We start from the raw sequence: 21,673 nt of genomic DNA on the forward strand, positions 1-21,673 counted from the left end.
CTAAAACAATATACTGTTCTTATGTATACATTATGTATGTGTGTAATTATATATATAGTTATAAATATACAATTCTTACCTGTACGATGTTCTTATTAAACAAAAATTACTTATTTACCATATAGGCATGTTGGACCCCACACTACTGTTTGCCTATAAAAATCCTCTTTGGGCCCTTCCTCCTCTAGCAGGAGGAGAAAGAAAATACTTAGTTATCCAGGGATACATGGACACTTGCAGGCCAAGTGTAGCAAAATAACTGTTTCAAATTCAAGCATAGTGGTCATCATACCTTTAGTGATACAAAACTTCCATAAACTAAACAGAATTATTCTTGCTCTGTTATTGAGACCTATAGATACTAGAATTACAGAGGTCAGTATTCAATTTTTAACAAAATCAATTGAGTTTTTTTTTAACCCATATTTGAGATAGTATCTTCACTTCAAATTGCAGAAATACATGTTTACAAAATACTGTTTTATATCACTAGCTTTGATATTTATATAGATTTGCTCACCAATGACTAAGAAAATTAATTTGGACACGTGAAAATTCAAAATTGGCTCAAATATATTTGAGGCAAACTAATTAAGAATTAAAATTAGGAACATAGCATTATTCCCCCCATAGTGCATATTGTTTTTAATAGCTTAATAACTAGAAAATTTTAGTAGCTACCTTGCTGCTAAAGCAGTCTGCTCAATTTCACAAGCATAAATAATTTATTCAGATGTAAATTCTACAAAATTATTGTTAACTTGACTCTTCACACACAAAATGTTCTTATTACAGAGAAGGAGCAATAAGTAATAATTCAAAATCAGAACAGTCTTCACATTGCAAAATGTATGTATGTTGTCAAGGTGGTGTACATATCACAAGAGACAAGATCTTTCCCATCATTTTGAAGATTTCACCCTTTCAAGTAGAACTCCACTACCTCACTTGCGTATATGTATTTTTTTCCCCTCCAATAAATTGTATGCCCAAACACTTAGCTGAGTGGCTATTTGTTAGAAACAGTGCTAGTCCTGCCTATTGACATTTACTTATTTTTACAGGGCTTTCTTATAAAGTTGCTGTGCATAGATAGGTTGCTTTCTACTTTTTGTAGAAGTTTCCTCACCTCCAAAATGGGAAAATGAGTCAGGAGATTCTGAGAATTTTATGATGTAGAAACCAGGTTAGTCTACGGCATGTCTAGGCAGAGCATTCCTCAGGCTGTATCTCAAAACTACGTGATTGTTAATGTATTACCCACTATGCACAACTGGTTAGAACATGATTTTTGCCCAGAGGGAATTCTTGGGTCCTTGATGGAACTAGCTGAGGTAACTCTATCCTGGTTTGTTCCTGGTTCCTAGAATATGCAGTCTGGAATTTTTACATAGTCCACAGTACATTGCATTTAGTCTATTTGTTTATTGACCTAATGATCACTCCAGTGTGACTTAGGACTGAGTGCCAATATAGGATACTGCTAACAGAAGCAGCCAAGAGCCAGAGCAGTTGACACAGAAAAACTGACAAAAGCATACCTGTAGCTCAGCAGTGATGGTGACATAGTCCCCAGTGTCTATTGGAGAAACTACCCCAGCACAACAGAAACTTTGGCCTGCAGCAAGCTCCCAAAGGAGCTGCAGCTCAGCAGGGTTGTGGCTGCAAGGATACATGGGGCCTCTTGCTGAGACTTAGGCAGGGAAAGGTGGACTCCTTGCCTGGTTGCTTTTATCCTGGATATTTGTGGAGGATATTTGTCGGAGTAAAAGGAGTGCAGGATGATACCACTGGGCTGCACAGTAACAAACTTGATGAGAAAGACTGGTGTAATCACATGCAGAGGGGAGAGTGCCTACTTCATTTTGTTCAGCTGATTAAGGACTTCTTCAATGCAAGAGGGGATGATGAATAAAGGGAGAAATAATAAACTGAGGCACAAACCCAGTCGCAAATAAGGAACAATGATAAGGACCAGAGGACTCCAGTTGCTAATTAATACATGCTACAGCTGGAAAAACTAGTGCAGTGGAAAGGTGATACAAAAGTGAAAGAGCAAAAGTGACAACCAGGGAAAGAGTACTTACTTACCTCAGGCAATCTAGCCTCAGAGGGAAAAACTCCACAAGGGAGAGATCTCCAACAACAGATCCTTCTGCAGTGACAGTCAGCCCTTAAATGAGGTCTAAGAAAGGTGCAGCCAGGCTCCACCTGTTCTAGTCACACAGCTGAATTAACTTCACCTGTGCTCCCAGATCCTTTCCTCAGGTGATCAAATCAGTGGTTCAGGCCGTGACTCAACAGTTCTCATACAATGGACCATCAAGAAACTGTAGGTACAGTTTTGGAGAGAGCTAACCTGTACCTTTTAACTGGTAACAAGTGGGCAACAAGAGGAGCATAAGGATTTGGGATATTTGGGAAGTCCGTAAGGCTATGCAAAACTTTCAAAGGAATGTTTTTGAGGAGTGGGATGGGGAGGAACAAAGCATTGGTAGAATGGGACCACTCGTTTATAAAATGTGGCCAAACAGTACCTGCATCTGACCAAGCCCTGCACCTGATTTCTGCAGTCTGTTCCATCTTCTGATTAGATTCTTTCTTAAATATCTTTGTGTGATCTTACTAATTACCTTGTGTGTGTGACAGCAGTGTCAGAATTTTTCCTCATCTGTGTGTGTTTCTGGGACACGTTCAGTTTTGCTGCTAGCTGAACATGCAAATGGGTGAGCAGCAGCCCCATCTATCAGCTCAGAACAGAAATCTGTGGCAGTCTGGACACATAGACTGAGGTTCCAGCAGAGAGGAAGGAAAAACTTCTGTGCCCAAAGCTGGAAGAGGTGATGGTTATTTACAACATTCTTTAACAACTGAATCTTCTCCAAAACCCTACAGATATCAGAGCATGAACATTCAACAGTTAAGTGGAAAATGGAACACTCTGTTTCATGCCCTGCATTGTGGTTATGTTTGTGTACTAGAATTAAACAGAGAGATACTTGATTGTTCCTGGGTATTTTTGTTTGTCAGATTGACTTTGAGTATTATCATCACCTTCATGAGACTATCAAAATAAGTAGCAATCAGGATGATAGAATAAAGCTGTGTAACATTGTTAATTGATAAGGATCTGTTGCTTTAATAACTACTAATGTCCTCTACTGACAATTATAAAGTTTTAAGTAGAAAATGTAACATTTTAATAACGGTGCTAAGAAATGATGAAACTTTTTAACTGATACAACCTAATAGGTAAGTCTATTCCAGTTTAACTAGAATATCTAGTGTAGATTCAGACAGTATGGAACATATATATATATATGTATATATACATATGACATTTACTCTGAGCCATTGGGAATTATTCCTCTAGTGAGTGACAATAATGTAAGCTCACTGTCAGAACATGGAGCCTGCACAAATGTATTTAGGTAAAGAACTTGCCAAATGAATCATTGTAAATTCCAAAAGCATTATTTCTTTGGCTGTAACTGTTTTTCTCTATTACTGGAGAGGAAAAAAAAAAAAAAAAAACAACCAAAAACAAAAACAAAAAAACCTCAGTTTTCCAGATAATATGTAAAAATCATTAAGATATATAAGTAATCTTTAATTATTCTGAACCAGGTCCTTATTAATTCACAAATAACTTTTTTTCATTTCAGCTATTTGCTAATCTACAAACCCAGACTACAAGCCTCTTATTTGCCTGGCAGCATCTTGTAAAACACCTAGAATGCTCCTAAATTTATCTGACTGCACCATTCCTATTATGTTTTGATGTAAATTATACCACTGACTATGTTAACAAAAAGCAATTCAAAGATATTTGATTTTCTTGTTCTTTCCCCGTCAATATAGAAAATGATATGACTGAGCTGGGGAGAAAGCTGTATTGAGTAATTTTTTTTTCCTTTATTGTGCATCTCCAAAAATACCACAAACTTGTTTTATTTGTATAGCCAGGGAGATAGGCAGACAGCAAGGAGTGAAAATTAAACACAAATCTTGTTTAAGACAGCTCAGTGTAGCTCTAGAAATGCAAACTATATATATATATATAAAAATATATATATATGATGAATTATTCTTCTGGAGCTTCAAACAATATCAAATCCCTATTGCAACAAGCAGAAAAAACAATGCATTAAGCAAAACTGAAATTCAGGTGTGAAAACCACTCAGCTGAAGTATAACTACCATTAATGATGCATAAATCACTTCAAAGTGTCTTTAAACTTTTTTGTATTTTATTTTTAAGTTTTCACTATAAATGGTAAATGCAGAAAAAAAAAAAAAAAAAAAGTTATTTTTGTGAATATACTCAAAGACCACGAGAGGTCTCTATAAGAAAAAGAATGTAAAAATGTGATGTTAAAAATATTCTCCCTAAACCTACCAGAAACAAAGAGTTAAACAGAAAACTACTGAACAGTTTAAATAGCTATGAAAACTAAAGCCATGTGGAAAAGTGAAATATTAATACAGGTTAAACAAATCTTGTTGACAGTGTCAACCATGTTTATTAATGCCATCAAAATCAAGATTTCAATTCAGATTCTACTTCATGTTGCAGTTTGCAAATGTATTCATGACAAGCATTCAAGAAAAGGAACATGTGTAGTAGTCTGTTCTTCACATTATACAATAAATTATTTCACCACAAAATAATCATTGTTTTGAAATGAATTCAGATTAATGATAACCATATTAGTGATTTGGTTACTTTTTTGAAACAGTTTAAGGCCAGAGTTGAAGCGGTACAAACCCACTATTGTAGATACGGTAATTATGGCAAGATACTATGTATCAGTGAAACTTATTTCTCTAAGGGAAGAAACAAAGTTACCCAGAGCAAGAGTGGACAACATGCCCGGTCTAAACATAGTACAGCAGCTGAAAAGCCCTGATAAAGCAACCTTTATTAGGCCAAGCAGAAAAATTTATCTTGCTTCTGTTGAACCTACCTATCAGATTCAAAAAAGAAGTATCCAGGAGGACTATTAAATCTTCCCACAAAGCTGGAGCCTTTGACACCTTGTATGTGAACATGTCTTTTTAATTTCCAGTGCTTCATGGATTGCTGACCTCCCAACAGTATTCTCTGTGCTTTTTGCTGCTGCTGCAGCTTTTTATTCTTTTTTTTTGTTTGTTTGTTTGTTTTTTTCATCCCTCCTGCTCAGTTTATTTTCCAAGTCATTCCTTTTCTTGTCTAGTTTTCTTTCTTACACTGAGTTCCAACGTGTTAGGTAAAATACAAACAGTACTTTATTAATCCTATCTTCATTTTTTTTTTTTTTTTAATGACATGTTCACAGTAGATATAATAAACAGAAGAAAACCTTGAATTTTCTCTAGAAAACACCTATCATTATCCTATTTCTTTTGCGTTTTGTGTGCTTTTCCCATGTTGCTTTGTCACTTGCCTTCAGTGCAAGACCTTTAATATGCATAACACATTTTAGTGAACAAACCTGCACTATAGATTGCACAAGTAGATATAGTGCAGCGTTGTGTCTATGGGTATAATAAATTTATTTACAAAGAAGAAAATATAGTGACTCCTTAAATCTTAAAACAATTTAGGTCTAGAACAGCATAGCTGATCGCCTAAGACAAAATTTAGCTCTCAGATGCAAAAGTCAGAGAAATGACATTCTGTTACTTGCAGAGAGAATAAACTTCAAAGATGACAAATAGGATTTAAGGATGTGCAAACAGTTTTCATCAACGCTATACCAAACTATACAAAGTGTTTTTCTCAGTGAAACTGTGAACTGTCTGAATAAAAGAATAGGATTATACAAACTTAAAGTTATCTAAGTTATCTGGCTAGTCCCACTTTCTTCTGTATGGATTTTTTTTTTTTTTTTTTTCCTAAAGGATTGGTGAGATAAAATGTTTTCATTGTCTCAGTCTAGACACCAGCTAGATTAGGATCAAGACAGATGTCAGTTCTCATCTGGTCAGGCATACTCAGTCAGTGCTTAGCTAATGCCAGTATACAAAAAGTGAAATGCTGTGGAACAGAGATTCTATGCGTTATGTGAATAGTTCTCAGATTATTCATTATGGATGTTAGCAACTCATTAGTTGTTCCACTACCTTCACAAAAATAAAATATGGAACAGTCTTATTAAGGTGCATAATGCTGCGTAATTTTTCAGACAAATCGAGTAGGAAAAAGATAAATCTATTACAGGCCAGAGTCAGATAACTTGAATTTTAATGTGAGCTGTGACATATGTTCTCAGGTCTTGACCTATTTCTCTGCCAATAAACCACTGACCCAGAAACTGGCCTAACCAAAGGGCTGGACAATTCTGCAGATCATTTGATAAGTCCAATATGCTAAGCACAGAAACTACTAGATCAAATAGAGACACTGAATACCCAGTTTGTTTTTAGGCTAGCGACAGAGTACATGTATTTCTGTATGTAGCTTGCTGACACATGCAGAAGCCCAGAAGTGAGGCAACTGGAATGTTTATCCCTTGCCTGTAGATTAGACAAAGTGATTTGAAGACTAAAGTCAGAAGAACTGAATTCTCACTGGAAACAGTCTATCCTTCTCCTCAAAATGTCAAACATTGGCTTGTACAGATTAGGGAAGTAACTCCAAAATGGAGGAGAAAGGAAAAACTGAAAAAGAACAGATATCAGAATCCCAGCGTGACTGAGGCAGGCAGGGCCCTCTGGGTCTTCCAGTCCCAGCCCTGTTGCAGCAGCGCCACCGAGAGCAGGGTGCCCAGGCCCACAGCCAGGTGGCTTCTGGAGACCTCCAAGGAGGAAAGCCCACAGCCTCTGGGCAGCCTGTGCAAAGTGCTCCATCACCTGCACAGTGCAGAAGTGCTGCCTGCTGTTCAGAGGGAACATCCTGTGCTCCAGTTTATACCAACGGCTCTTGTGCTGGCACTGGGAACCACTAAGAAGAGGCTGGCTGTCCTCTATAAACCTACAGGTGTTTGGATGTAGTAATAAGATTCCCCAATATGTTTCTAAATAAGGCAAAACACTTCCAGATGAAAAACTTGCTTTCAAATGCTTTTTTTTTTTTTTTTTTTTTTTTTTTTCTTTCTTTCTTTCCGAAGAGGTTTTTTAGCTGGGTTAGTTGCTTTTCCAGGATCTGCAAATCTGCACTGACAGCAAGCCAGCAGAGGATGGGAAAAGAGGAGAATGATAAAATTGATATTAGAATGAGCCTGTGTTTTTCATAAACGTGATGGAGGGTTGCTGACATAACAGTAAGTATGGAATTCTACCTATCAAAGACCTCTGGATGATACAGATATGTTGAAATTCACATTTCAAGGAAGATGCTCAATCAGAGCATCTGGAGGCTGCTGGGACATCACGGTGCCCGGTTTGTTCAGAAGGCTCTGCTGAGTCCTGTCCAGCTAGGCAGTGAACGTCCTCACAAACAGGCAAAAGCTTTCCACCTGCGACTGAAGGCAGAAACCTGGAGACGTCTACAAGACCGGGAGGAGCCCTAGCCCTTTGTGTTCCCATAGGAGCTACTGGAACGCGGCGGCTTCCTCGGGAAAAGTAGGAACGCGCTCTACCGAGGCAGCGGGCTCACACCAAGTTGCACCCAGCCTCACACCAGGATTTAATGATTCCCTCTTCTTCTTCCGCCTCCCAGGGGCAGCTCTCCAGAGCCCTGAAAGACACAGAGATGCAGAATCAGCCACCCCGGGCCGCCCGTTACCCCCACGGCAGACTGCGCCGTGCTGCCCGCCCATGCGCAGTGAGGGAAGATCGGCACGGCGCCGTGCCGTTTCCCCTTCCGGCCGTGCCCGGTCTCCTGTCAACATGGCAGCGCTGGGCGAGTGGCGGCGGTGTCTGTGGGCGGCAGGTAACAGCCGTGCGGGATGCGCCCGGTGCGGGGACAGGAGAAGAGCGGCGGGCCCTGGGGCCGGGAGAAGGGCTGGGGAGCGGCAGGCAGTGCCGCGGCATGAGGAGGCGGCGAGGGGTGGTGCGGGCACGGGGAGCTGCGGTATGGGTGAGGGGAAGTAAGGGCTGGGAGGGGAGCCCGGGTCGCGCGAAGGACTCCGAGCGAGCACCCACAGTCCGGACGGGGGTCACTGACGGTTCTTCTCACCCAGCAGTGGTTGCGCTGGCGTTGGCATCAGAGGCGGCTTTTGTGGAAGATCTGGATGAATCGTAAGTACTGTGTGTGACTTGCAATGTTAATTAAAAATCACGCTGTTTTTAGTGTCAGAACAAGGGAAGGGGGGTGGCGGGAGGGGTGGTGGTGGTTGTTCCCAGGCCAGCAGCTCTGTGCAGTGTAAGGCTGTCCAGAACGTTACTCAGGAAAAGTAATCTCCTCTGAGAAGGAACGGTAGAAATTCTGGGGCTTGTATTTATCAGGCGCTATCAACTAAGCTGGAGAGTGTTTTATTTCTGTGGTTTTGTTTTGAGCTGTTTTCACAAGCGCTGTTCTCAAAAGCGTTCTCTGATTTTATTCTTCTTTCTCTTTTTTGGTGGAATAAAGACATTGGTGGGCTGGTAGCCACCCTGAGTTAAAGCTGGTTGTGTTCAGCTAAATTCTTCATTTTCCTCTGCTGCATAACTGCAACAAGAAGTTGGGAGAGAAAGTGCATTGATGCATGGCCAGAAAAGGAAGAGGAATAAGGCAGGCTTGCTGGACTGGTTCATGACTGGTTTGTGGAGTGCTGCTTATGTTCCTGGGCAAAGATATGCTTTTACAGCAAGTTTAGCCTTAGTTCCGTGGCGGTGTTGAAATGCATAGTCCTGCCCTAATCTTAGCTACGTACTACCTTTACTTGCCTTACTGTGGTAGTTCTGTGGCAGTGTACTCAGAGGCAGTGGAGTCACTGTCCCTGGAGGCGTTCAAGAAACATGTGGATGTGGCACTGAGGGACATGGTTAGTAGGCATGGTATCAGTGGGCTGATAGTTGGACTAGTCAATCTTAGAGATCTTTTTCAACCTGCTTGTAGTTGTCTCTAAAAACTAACTTTCTACAAGTAGATGTAACTTTTTTTTGTTAGATCCACAAGTTGATCTGAACTGCTATAAGGCAGCACAATTATTAGAATTGAAATAGAAAGTATAGAAAATTTTTCTTGAGAAGACTAGGAGGAAGAGAATGTATTAGATAGCTATTTCATGATCAGTTTAAGTTAGTCACAGATTGTGCGTTTATTAGGGTTCAGTGCATGATGGTTTCCTTCCTGTAGTTGAGCAATCAGAAAGCTACTATTTTTTTTTAAACGTACGGCTAATTCATATGGAGCAGTTAATCATGGGATCAAATGAGTGTAGTGAAGTAATGGGGTAGGAAATAGGAATGTATTGAAAGGGTATCAGAGAGATACCTCAGCATCTTTGCATTGTGTTTAAAGTGTTGTTAAAGAACAGCTGAAGCACGGTAACTGCTTGGAGTTGATTTTCAAAGCTGGTTTGCCTCATATTTTCTGAGGCTGAAAATAAAGAGTTTGCAGGAATAAAATATTGTGCTTCTATGCATCCACATCACGTTCCCATATCATGTTTCTGCAGGTATAAGTTTAAATCTAATTGTTGTTTGGAGTGAGGAATAGTTCTGTAGTCATGTAAATTTTGTGGAATAGCTGATAACTGAAAATCCAGTTTTAGAATGCTTTGCTTTTTCAGCTATGTAACTACAAGTTTCTGTATTTGCAGTTGGACTTGGGAATTAAGTTGTGACTTGTTCAGGACAATCTTTTCTTTTTAGCTGCTTGGCAAACAGTGAGAAAAATAATAAGAAAAAAGGTTGGGAGCAGTGACTGATGAAAGCTTCTAGTTTCCCACTTTACAGATACATAAATGGAGTTCTTGCTTGTAATGAAAACTTGTTTTGTTTATTGCTGATTTTAATTTTTTTTTTATTTTATTTTTGCAGTTGCAAACAATGCCTGTTAGCACAAGGTGCAAGTCCCTTTCCCAGGCTTTTAGGACAGAAGAAAGCAAGTAGCAGGGAATAACTAACAGAGATATGAGTTCCTCAGCATCACCTGACTGGGCCATTGAATGCATGCAAACTAAGAGCGATGGTTCCTGTCAGTTTCTTCTGTCCTTAATTAGTGCCTACCTCAGATCTGTTGCTCATCTTACAGCATTTGTAGAGTTGTTCCAATGTGATAATGAAACAGGTCTGTAACCTTACTCAAAATTAAGTATTTTTTCTATCTGTAAGGATGCTGTAGGAGCTCAGCCCAGGATCGGAAATGGTATAAGGAGATTGAGAAGGGAGAAGGAGGAGTAAAAGCAGCAGCTTCCACTTTAAGTGGAAGCTTAAAAAGCTTAAAGCTTCCGATTTAAGTCCTTTGGAATTGAGTCCTTCATCTTTAGTTTGATTTCATGCTGTTTTCTTTTTATAGTCAATAATTCAATGGGTATGTCTGTTAAATGGTAGTTGAGTTAGTACTTGATAGCAGAGTGTAAAGTGTTGAGAGGTTATATGTTTTTGAGACAAATCATTTTAGTCAAGGAGATGGGATTCCTATATCATCTTTCCACCAGTGTGACTGTGCCTGTGTCTACTGACATAAGAGGGCAGGGCAGTTAACAAAAAGTGCTGGCATTTTACTTTTGGAAATGTGCTTACAGTAACTAGAAACAGCACCTTCAAGAAAATGCTGAAATACCTGTTTGTACAGATACCTCTATTTTTCTCCAGCTGTGTGGTTAGCTTCTTTAATAAAGTCTAATAGTTTAATCATTAACAAAACAAAATTGTCTGAACTCAAACTTGTTTAGGTAATGTTAATGTTAGACTTGATATTTTAACTAAATAGATGCCTTTAAATGAGTTGTACAATTTATGCCACAGTTTTAACAGTAATAAAGTTTCTCTTACAATATATTAGGCCTATTGAATGTGCTGTCAAAATTATAAAATTCCGTTGGAATACAGAGTCTTCAGATATTTCCTTTCTGTCATTCTTTTTCTTGCTGTATGCCATCACGTAAGATTTCAGCTCACCTTCCTAAGTGTTTTAATGTTCTGAGTAATCTCCTGTTAAATTACCATTCCTTGGAATGGAGTCATATGTGACAGGGTGTAGAAAGAACTCATTATAAATTTTTGTTTTACAAAACGAAGCTGATATTCTAAATATATGTATTGTTCCAAAAATAATTCCTACTATTTATTTCCACAGAAACTACAACAGATACAAAAAGCAAACAGCTAACACTGTTTGATGGAGCAAATTCTCAGTTACAAAACTTACAAAACTCAGTTATAGTCTCAACTGTTAGTTGATTTGTAGAGATGTTCTTCATTTCAGGGTAGCTGTGTGGGAACTGTTGATCATATCCTGAACCTCTGATTGACCACCTGAGGCAAAACAATGAGTCAGCTGTGGGAGCGCAGGTGAAGGCAATTCCCCTGTGCTACCAGAAGGGGTGGAGCCTGGCTCCACCTCTCCTAGATCTCATTTAAGTGCTGACTGCCACTGAGGAGGGATCTCTTTCTGGAGATCCCTTCTCATGGAGTTTATTGCGAGCCTGCGACGCTGGTGAGCATTTTCCATTTATTATCTGTTCATCATGATAATCCTACTTAGCCTAGCCTCTGTACGTCTATTTATCATACACTGTGCATGGCCATCCAAAATGTGGCTTGTCTTTAACTGTGTTGTCACCACTGCTGAAATGCACCACTCAGCACCTCACCATGCTCAAATCCACCGTTTGGTCTCCGTTAACGTTCAGCAAGCGTTAATGAATATCAGAGTGCCATTTTTTCCACATGGAGGAATTCAGTTCCACATCTTTGTTTCATAGGCGCTTCCACATCAGACACCGTTCTGTCAGACTGTCTCTCTGCTGCCGTCTGTTACACAGCAACAAATTGTAATGGAACATTGATGAGAAGGTTCAGCCTTCTTTGCTGCTGTATCAGCAACGCTTGCCTCTGATGTTGTAGACCAATGTAATAAAATAGGAGGCATTACTTTTGGTGCAGCCCTCATACAAATGCAGCCCAGTATCTGATGATTCAGTAGCTTCTTTCTATTTCTTGCGTCATGACTATTTGTATTTGTAGTGGGAACTTAGCTAGAGCTTCATTAGAGTTCTCATGAGATGCTAGGCTCCCCGTAGTTCTTTTGCTCTGCGTGTTTTTTGTGAGGTGGTATATTCAAGCAATTGTGACTTAAAAGCTGTTCTCCTGAAGTTACTGGTTATGTTAGTCACTAACCATATCTTTTCTGAGGGTTCAATTAACCACTGAAATTCTGCAGTTTAAAACATTCAGCTCTAATTTCTCCCAAATGTAGTCACTTTTATGAAAGCTCGAATCTTTATTAAAAGAAGCAGCCTTGAGTGAAAGTTGTGGTTTATTTAATTTTCAACATAAGAACAGTTAAATAATAAGATGATTTCCATGATTTTGTTGTAGTGACAACTGTGTGTTAAAATATGTAAACAACTTTTCAAGAGATACCAATATATTTCTAAACAGTGTGTTCTGTTCTATCTTATTTCTGTATTTTCATGCTTTTCATGACAAGTTTACAGTTAAAGGTAATCAGTTCATAGGGTTGTCATTGCTCTAACTTTAAAAGTATTTAGTAGTACCACGACTTCTAATATTTTATTTTCAAATTAGCTGTCTTCCAATAAGTTTTTGTGTAACTTGTGTAAAAAGCTGAACAGATCCCCCTGTAGTGGAGCAGATGAAGGAGAGAAGTAAAACTTTGAATGAAGTTGAACAAAAATTGCCTTGCATGTTAACATAAGGTTAATTTAGTCAGTGTACGTTCAGTAAAGCTAGGATTAACAGTGTAAACCAGTGCTGTAGGAAGATGGCTACTATGTATTCTGAGCAGTTACCAATATGCAGTGTTTAGTATAATACCGGAATACTTTGGTCCCTTGGATTGCATATCACAATCAAATAGATTTGTGAATATTGGTATGCTTTCTATGTTCTGTGTGATTTTGCTGTTTATTGTTGGTTGTTTTGGCTTTGGCAAATGGTTATAGAAGTATAATTGATAAACATTGTGCATGTAGTATTGTGAGCTGGGATTATTTAATGAAAAATAACTTTGCTCCTCCACCTTCTCTTCTTTCCTCCAAAAAAGAAGCTAAACAGCAATCTAGTATCTGTAGTTTTTAAATCTAATTATAGACTCTTACAGATCTATTAATTTTATTTTTTTTTTCCTCCTAGGTTTAAAGAAAACCGTAAAGATGATATTTGGCTTGTAGATGTGAGTATAGAAGGAAAAATTGGAAGAGTTGTCCATTATTTCACACCGAGCTAGTGGAACACAAAACACAAAACACAAATGTACACTGTGTAGTGGGGCTGCTTCATCATTTGGAAAAACATTTGTATGTGGTGCAGAGAAGTTACATGACTAGTTCATTTGATAGGGTGGATACGCAGTTGTCCTCCGTTGTTCAGGATGAACCTGAGTTCTGAATACAGACAGTGTTCAACCTACATTTTACAGTCCTTGAAAATGGAAAGCAGATTATCTAACACTTGCAATGAAGAGGTTATAACTTGCACACAGGATTTTTTTTACAATTCTATCAACTAATTTTTGCTATACATTTAGCATCGAATACATGAAATGGTCCATTCTTTCCAATGTATTTGGAAAGGAATATGATACTTTTCAGTAGGGTAAACCATTTCAAGTTGGTTTTTGTCTTCCTGCACATTACTGTCAGCTTGCAGCATGATCATGTTTCTAAAACGTTGGAATCTTCTCTGTTAATTTTAGTGAGACATTATAGCAAGATAGGCAGGAAGATAAAATAGTTTCACGTTTCTGACCTTGACAAAAATGGAATTGATTTTAGACCGTGTTTGTATAAAAGTCACTTCTTGAAAAACCGAGATGCAGAGAATAGCTTTAGAAGTATGTGTGCACGTGTGTATATATGTACATATATATACAATCTCCTTTTCAAAGAATAATATATATATTTTTGCAAATTAAAATGTGTATTCCTGGATTAAAAGTTTTCACTTTCAAAAAAAAAAAAAACAAACAAAAAACAAAAAAAACCCAAAACCAAACAAACAAACAAAAAAAAACCCAACCAAATGAAAGTACTTTGAGAGGTTTTTAATGTGTTGCTACACAATCTGTTGGGGGGAAAAAAAGGTATAATTGTGCTACAACTGAGTACATTCTTCTATAACTCCTGCTTTCGTATTAAATTAGTACCAAATCTTAAAAGCTCAGTTTATCACTCCACCTTTGTAAGTAACTGTCAGGTTTATTTTCATACAACTTGAAGAAGAACAAAGTTGCGAAATAAACCTTACTAATGTATCTATGTATCTGACTTGAATTCAATGTATTTGTATCTTCTCAGTTTTATGCACCATGGTGTGGCCACTGCAAGAAATTAGAGCCTGTGTGGAATGAAGTGGGTATAGAAATGAAAAACATGGGCTCTCCAGTAAGAGTTGGGAAGATGGATGCAACTTCCTTCTCTAGTAAGTAAGGTTTGAACGGAGATAATTTCCTAACGGCTTCAAAACAGAAGCTGTTCTTACTTTGTTTTCATTAGTCATTCTATTGTTCTATAAGAAATTCATGTAAAAACAGTTGCTGGGAAACCATCTCCTGATTTTTGTTTCTGAAAGTGACAACATGCTGTATGTACTTTTTTATTGTACTTACTGCTGGTTGTGTGGAGATTTCTTAGCAAATGGAAGGTGAAAGCTTTTAACATATATCCCTTTTGATATACTTAGAATACCTTTATACAAGTGTTTTGGAGTAGTGCTTCTCTTGACAACATTCAATTTAACCACATTTTATGTTCCCTGTATTACTGTTGGACAAATGTTTGTGTTCTTGCTGTTATTCTTTTTAGGTAATTACTCCTTGAAACGTTAAATCAAAAACCAACTGAAATCGCTGAAGTCATTATGTTAATGCTGAGCCAGTTTCTCCCCATGTTTCTCTATATGTATTCTTGAAGAACCAGTTTGAGCTATATTAATGCTTTTATTTTTGAAGATACTTTTCATATGTACAGACCCTAGAGTGTTTTCAGGAATAGAAACATACAAAATTTGAGGTGTTCAGAGAAGTAGTTTTGGCAGACATGAGAGACTTTTAACCTGTTTAATACTATTTTCTTAGTTTTAGTGTGCTTGTCTCTTGTCATTTCACTTAAATCTGTAAGGGAAGGCATAGGGAACAGTAGGGTCCATGTGATGTCTGTGTGCAATTAAAACCAAGTATTCAGGACACTTTATATTTGCATAGCATTTTAAACAGTTTCTTTGGTGAAGGTTGAGTTTCTTCATACTTAGTATAACAAGTGAAGTACATATATGTTGCAGAAAAGAGTATGGAGATTGTGTGTAACTAGTTTTGTGTTTCTAATAGGAACATTAAGCAACATGAGAAGTCTGAATTTTTGATGGCTTGCCATCAGAATGTTTTGGTGGAAACTGTATAGAACATCTAATAAATGCAGTGGTTATACTAACAGAACTGTTACCTGGTGTATCAGTTGAATTTTTGTGCAAGTTTGCCTTAAAGTCCACTGAATGCGATGAAAGCAGAAATAAATTGCACTTAGTGCTAGCATAATTGGTGCTATTTGCCTGTGTAATGTTCTTTGTATCAACAAGTGACACTGGTCCTGTAAATAAATCACTTGAGAGGATTTCAGTAATCTCCATGGATGAGATGTTTTTAAAAACAAAACAGAAAAACAACCTGCCTATTCTGCAGTTTTCTTGAATGTACTACAGAGTTCTGCGAGGAAAAATAAGCTGTCTAGTGAAAGTCTTAGTGATTGAACATATTAGCACACATCTGAACAGATTCTAGTTTTTAATAAAAGAAACATAAGAGGAAGAGATCAAAATCAAGTGAGCATAGAACACGTGTTTCTTAGATCAGTCTGCTCTGAGTGAGATGCTAGTATGTGAACTGCTACTTTTATTGACAGGTCTGTACAACTCGTGTTGATTACAACAAACAATTTTAGAGTGACACATTCTAAACTGTTATTCAGAGCCCTGTGCTCAGTCCTCCTACATGTGTTACTGTGTCATGTGGTTGGTAGCTTAAGAATGTTCGTGTATTAAAATGTTTTGGTGCATTTTTAGCTCTTCTTTTCTTCCCCACCCTGTCAAGGGACTGCAGAGGCATTATCAAAAGTTTAGGCTTATTCTAGATTTTTCTTCTTTAAGGAATATTTATTTTAACTTCTGGGAAACACTGAATTATCTTGAAGATATTGTTAAGGTGGCAGTTGCTACATTCACAACGGTAAAGCATGTTCCAGTATCAAGATACAACCTTTTGAGCAAATGTGAGGCAGGGTGGGATGGATGGATGGATGTTTACAGACCCTACATCCATGATGCTTAATTCTTACCTCAAATATTTCCAGCTGGTTCTATGTGTGATTCACGTTAAATGCATAATACCTTGTAGAGAAAATTGACTGAACATTTATGTTTAGAGATGCCAGTTTACTTCTAGCATCTAAATCAGGAGCCTCTGCATTTATTTATGTGCCTTGAATAGGAAATTACTTAAACCTTAAGGTGGGCAAGTGAACAAGACTTGGTTCAGTTTGGCATTAATGCATATATTTCAGGTATTGCATCTGAATTCGGAGTGCGAGGCTATCCAACAATTAAGCTGTAAGTTGATGTTTCTCACTGAATTATTTTGAACTTGACCTTTCCCAACATTCATTTGATAAGTGCAAAAGGTAGTTTTCCATTTTGAAAAACAACAAAGCAAACAGAAAACGTTATCTTAATTGTTTAAAAAAAATAGCGTAGTAATTTTGGAATTCATTTCACTTCTGTCTTATATATGCAACTTTAAAAGTGTGTGTATGCATTTATATGAAATATAGAAAGGAATTTCATGTACCAACTGATCTGAAGTCTTGAGAATGATCCAGGCGGTAACTGCATACCTAAGTCTTTCCATTGACTTCTCTAAGGTATTAATTTTGCTTTCTTATTTTCAATTGCCCTTCTTTTCTCTCCAGTGATTTTCCTGAAAATCTTATGTAAGTGACACTGGTGGTTATTGGGTTACTGTATAGGTTAAAGTGTGAGAGCAGCTGTTTGACAAAGGATGCACATGTAGCTTTTGTTCTTGCATCGCTAACTGTGAAAAATTAATGGAGGTTAACATTTAAGGAAAGGAAAAAAAAATCCAAGCTGTAATGGTATCATACATACTCTTAAGATATATAGTGCGTAGTCCAATACAAGGTCATATTAAATAGTAATGTTGATCACTTTTCACTGATTATATAGGAGTTGTTCACAGCATATACTTGTTCAAGGGTAAGATTCACTATATATATAAAATTTTTAATTTACGTTTCTCAAAAATGACTCAAATATTGAGCATATTAATTGTTAGGGATAATAAATTTATTGGCATATAGAGGCATAGAAAGTTGTTTTAAGATTACTTTCTTCACACGGGCTTCCTAAACTTGGATTCAAAGGAAGGCTGTTACAATGTAGTAAACTTTAATTAAATACACGTGTGCCAGGAAGGTACAAGAAATTGACAAGTACTTTGTGGAATCTTTGGTGCATACATTTAGAAAGTTTTGCAAATCATTTGGTACTTCCCAATTACTAAAAAGAAGAAAAAAGACATTTTAGATTTGTTTTAGCTGTTTTGAATTTATTAGCAAATATTCCTAGCAACTTCTGTATTTATGATTGCTACACACTACAAAAAAAAAAAAAAAAAACAAAATAATTGTTTTTAGATGTAATTATTAGATATTGTATAAATAGGTTTTTACTCCATAACTACACTGTATTGCATTTTTCTATTTTTCTGATTTTTTTTTATATTTTTGCTAATTGCTTGTTGATTAATATTTTAAAAATAATTTTGATTATCATTTGCTAACAAGTGACTAGTAAACGTTTGAGTAATTCTGTGTATGTGGATAAAACTTATTTGATTTTAATTTTGTTCTTCAGAATCTGTGGCTTCTTAATGTCAGCTAATTCTTTCCTCCTTGTTGTTTTTTCTTCCTTTCCCATTCATCCAGCTTAAAAGGTGACTTGGCATACAATTATAGAGGACCTAGGACCAAAGATGATATAATTGAATTCGCTAATAGAGTAGCAGGGTAAGTACATAATTTTTTGAGACTGCTTCTGACTTAATATTTCCAAAATATTTTGCATTGGGCCAAAAATGCAACTGATCAAAAAAATGATAATAAAAATACCTTGACTTTAAAAGTTAGACACAATGCATGTGGTTGCCTGTGAGCTTGGTGGTGAGTGACATGGAGAAGACAAATAGGAACCGACTAGTCGCACTTATAATTCTTTATCATGCAAGATGTAGGGCTTTTCAAAACTGTGGACAAACAAAATTCATAGGAGCTATAGACAAAAATATTGACATAAATGTGGATTAATATATGGACATTGTTACGAAGACAGAATCTGCTTCATACTCCAAGTTTCCTTAATCTGTAAAATATATGCTTGTGCATCAGCAAGCTGTGGCAGTTAGCAACATGAGGAAATTATTTCTACAGAATTGTTCAAAACGTTTTTTGATATTCATAATTTCTTCTTTTCTTCTGGTAGCCCATGGCCTCCAAATCTTTGAGTAGAAAAGAAATGGCACTTCTTCCTTTCATCCTTAGATACAATTAAGTGATATAGACATATAATACTTATTACATGAAGTTGTTGATAATTCTGTAGTGTAAGAGTGTCAGTGATCTAATAGCTTACTAAAATTTTTAAAGAATATTTTCAAAACCACACCATCTTTCTTCTCTCAAATGATTGTACAGCTGGTAAGTGGCTTGAATATTAACATTGTAGCAACATTTTGTTCTAAGATGCTAGTCTAAAATGTAAGTTTATTATTTAGGAAACATAGTTTATTTTGAGAGACAGGATTTTTATTTTCTTTTTCTGATAGAAATTGAAAAACTGGATAAATTTGGGTTGAGGAATTTGGGAAACCAAACTACCTGTATGGCATTTTCTTTGGGGATTTCTACTTGTGATTTGGCAGACTAAGGTTTTTATCTTCTTTCTTTTTTTCCAGACCTCTTATCAGGCCACTTCCTAGCCAGCATATGTTTGAGCATGTGCGAAAGAGGCATCGTGTATTTTTTGTATATGTTGGTGGGGAATCTCCTTTAAAGGTTTGAAACTAGATTAAATTTATTTAAAAAGTTATTTCTTATGACTCTCCGCAGACATACTGTAAAATAACTTCTAGAAAGTTCAAAGACTAGAAGTGGTTTTTATAATCTTGTGTCCCAACCCTATTTCCTGATGAATCTTTTGAAGATAAGGTATGTTGCAAAACTTTAAAGCATCCCAGAAGCTGAACCATTCAAAAAAAATTTTTTTTTTATTTTTGCAGGAAAAATACATTGAAGTTGCTTCAGAACTAATTGTTTATACATACTTTTTTTCTGCCTCAGAAGATGTGCTCCCTGAGGTAAGCTGTTCAGTTCCGATGTCCGTAAAAATGTTCTTTTGGTTGTTTTGGAGGCATAGAGATGGCTTCCTGCAATACATCTGTCTTTGGTAGGTTTCAAATAATTTCACTGTGAAGTTTTTGAGTCTACATGCTTTGTGTTAACAAAATGACTTGCTCAGTAATATTAATAAACTGATTAAATCATGTTGATAAAATTTTAAAGACATGTTCAGCCCACATTGAATTCTGCATAACCAGCTCAAGAATATGCATGTTTCCATTTTTATCCATTACAAAGCTCTTGTTGCTCCTGATAAACTTTTCACCAGCCAATTGGTTCATCTGTCTTATAGCATGGATACCATAGTATCAGGAGCTTTAGTGAAAAGATAAGTTCTTTCCAGCTTGTGTGATACAGCTGATTGTCTGTCCATGTATCAACCAGCCTAGTCTGCTGGCTGCAGAATCCTGCTGTACTCTTGAATGTGAGAGAGATGTTATATAATTGAAAGGAAGTCATTTGCATTTAGTCAAAAAGGTGAAAAGTTTCTAACTATTGTTGCTTAACTATTGAAGTGACATCTCTCTTACAAGGGAAGGCAGAAGGATCTGGGTCTCTTTAGTTTGGACGTTACTGAGGAGTGACTTCATTAATGTTTATAAATATGTAAAGCGTGAATGTCACGAGAATGGAGCCAGGCTCTTCTTAGTTACATCCAGTGATAGAGCATGGGGCAATGGGTGCAAGCTGGACACAGGAGGTTGCACGTAAATATGAGAAAAAACTTTACAGCGAGGGTGACAGGACACTGGAACGTGGCTGCCCGAAGAGGTTGTAGGGTCTCCTTTTTTAGAGACATTCAAAACCTTCCTGGATGCGTTCCTGTGTGACCTGATCTAGATGTTCCCCCTCTAGCAAGGAACGGTTTACAGTTTAGCTGCTACTGACCAAGAATGCAAAAGGTTGGAACTCTTTCTATGATGTAAGCAATGAACTGTTCTTTCTACCCAGTGTAATTTGCTACAAATGTTGCATCATTGTAACTGAAGTAGTGACTGTACACTGTTTCTTTCCAGAGTAGCAAAAATGTTACAAAGTAACTGGTTGCTACTTGTAATGAGGCTTTTCACGATGAGATGTGATATTAACTGATCAGCTTTGTTTTGTGGTTTTACACCTAAAGCTTGAAATAAGATTAGTTATGTTGTAAGCCATGAGGTGGACATAGGCTGATTTGAGCTTTAAAAATGCTGAACTATGCTTGTGGTGAATAAAAGAATAAAGCATTATCTAGAATTAATCTTCTTGATCATGTGTATGAGCTCTTACATTAGAAACCCACTGATTTTGCATTTCTTTCTGAGATAACACAATGATTACAGTAGGCATGTTATTTGGAGAAGTACTCATTATACTGTTCTTATGTTTCCCCAAACCATAAATAAATTAGAGAAACGATTCAACATCATCATCAGGACTAAAAATATGATAGTCTTTTATTAATCACAGGTTCTATTCTATAATTCTAAATTCTAAAATTTTAACTAATGATAGCTAACAGAAAGGAGTACATGCAGTGCTTTTTGTTTCATTTTATTGAGTTGACTTACTGTGACTGTTAACTTTATCTTTACAAGATTTTTATACTTTGTGTATTCTTGAGTATATTGCTGACCAAATGAATCTTAATAGCATGTTCAGGATGGTGATGTATGCGTTCATTGTTCTGTATGCTTACATGAGGGGCATTTGCAGGCTTGTCTTCTGGAATATCTGCATTTCCATCAGTTTGAACACAGAAAATGGCCCTGATTTAGTGGGGCATATTATCAATATAATACTCTTCAAGTGTTCTGTTACTGACTGTCCATTCAGTAAAAGTTTCTGTATGGCAGCTACGCTGACAACAGCACAAATTGAAAACAGAATAGTGCAAGCTTGATGATATTCTCAAGTTATGACCTATTTAAAGTGCATGTCAAATTTTAGTAAAACTTTGATTGTACTTTAGATACATGTAAAAATGCTGTTTGGTTTATATTTTATGAGGCCTACCTGTTGAGAATAGTTTTATGTTTTCTTGCTTGTTAATATTGCAGAAGATAGAATGCTTATTTTTAACAATGTAGGCAGAATGTGTTTAAATGTACTTGAATATTTTCCCCGTGGAGTATTTTTCCACACTTCAAAGATGTTTATTAAAAAATTGGAAGTTTTTTTTTTTAATGGATTAA

At 36.9% G+C, this 21,673-nt stretch overlaps 1 protein-coding gene across 6 annotated transcripts in view; it reads left to right on the plus strand.

Moving 5' to 3' along the window:
- Nucleotides 1–7,452: 7,452 nt before the first annotated feature.
- TMX3 (thioredoxin related transmembrane protein 3) overlaps nt 7,453–21,673 on the plus strand; it is a 535,825-nt gene continuing 521,604 nt past the window's right edge. For 3 of the 6 annotated variants that reach the window (XR_008211430.1, XR_008211431.1, XM_052704704.1), the window contains exons 1-8: nt 7,726–7,855; nt 8,106–8,163; nt 13,171–13,210; nt 14,334–14,457; nt 16,590–16,635; nt 18,030–18,110; nt 19,055–19,154; nt 19,379–19,456. Coding sequence is in view for 4 of the 6 variants with exons in the window: in XM_052704704.1 (XP_052560664.1) it covers nt 7,741–7,855; nt 8,106–8,163; nt 13,171–13,210; nt 14,334–14,457; nt 16,590–16,635; nt 18,030–18,110; nt 19,055–19,154; nt 19,379–19,456 (642 nt within the window). In the remaining 2 variants the exon portion in view is untranslated. Of the gene's footprint in view, nt 7,856–8,105; nt 8,164–11,418; nt 11,510–13,170; nt 13,211–14,333; nt 14,458–16,589; nt 16,636–18,029; nt 18,111–19,054; nt 19,155–19,378; nt 19,457–21,673 lie in introns of those variants that run through there. The other 3 variants (XM_052704705.1, XM_052704702.1, XM_052704703.1) reach the window with 3 other exon arrangements.

The sequence above is a fragment of the Tympanuchus pallidicinctus genome, unplaced genomic scaffold (genome assembly GCF_026119805.1).
Source record: "Tympanuchus pallidicinctus isolate F22 unplaced genomic scaffold, pur_lepc_1.0 scaffold5, whole genome shotgun sequence".
NCBI lineage: Eukaryota > Metazoa > Chordata > Aves > Galliformes > Phasianidae > Tympanuchus > Tympanuchus pallidicinctus.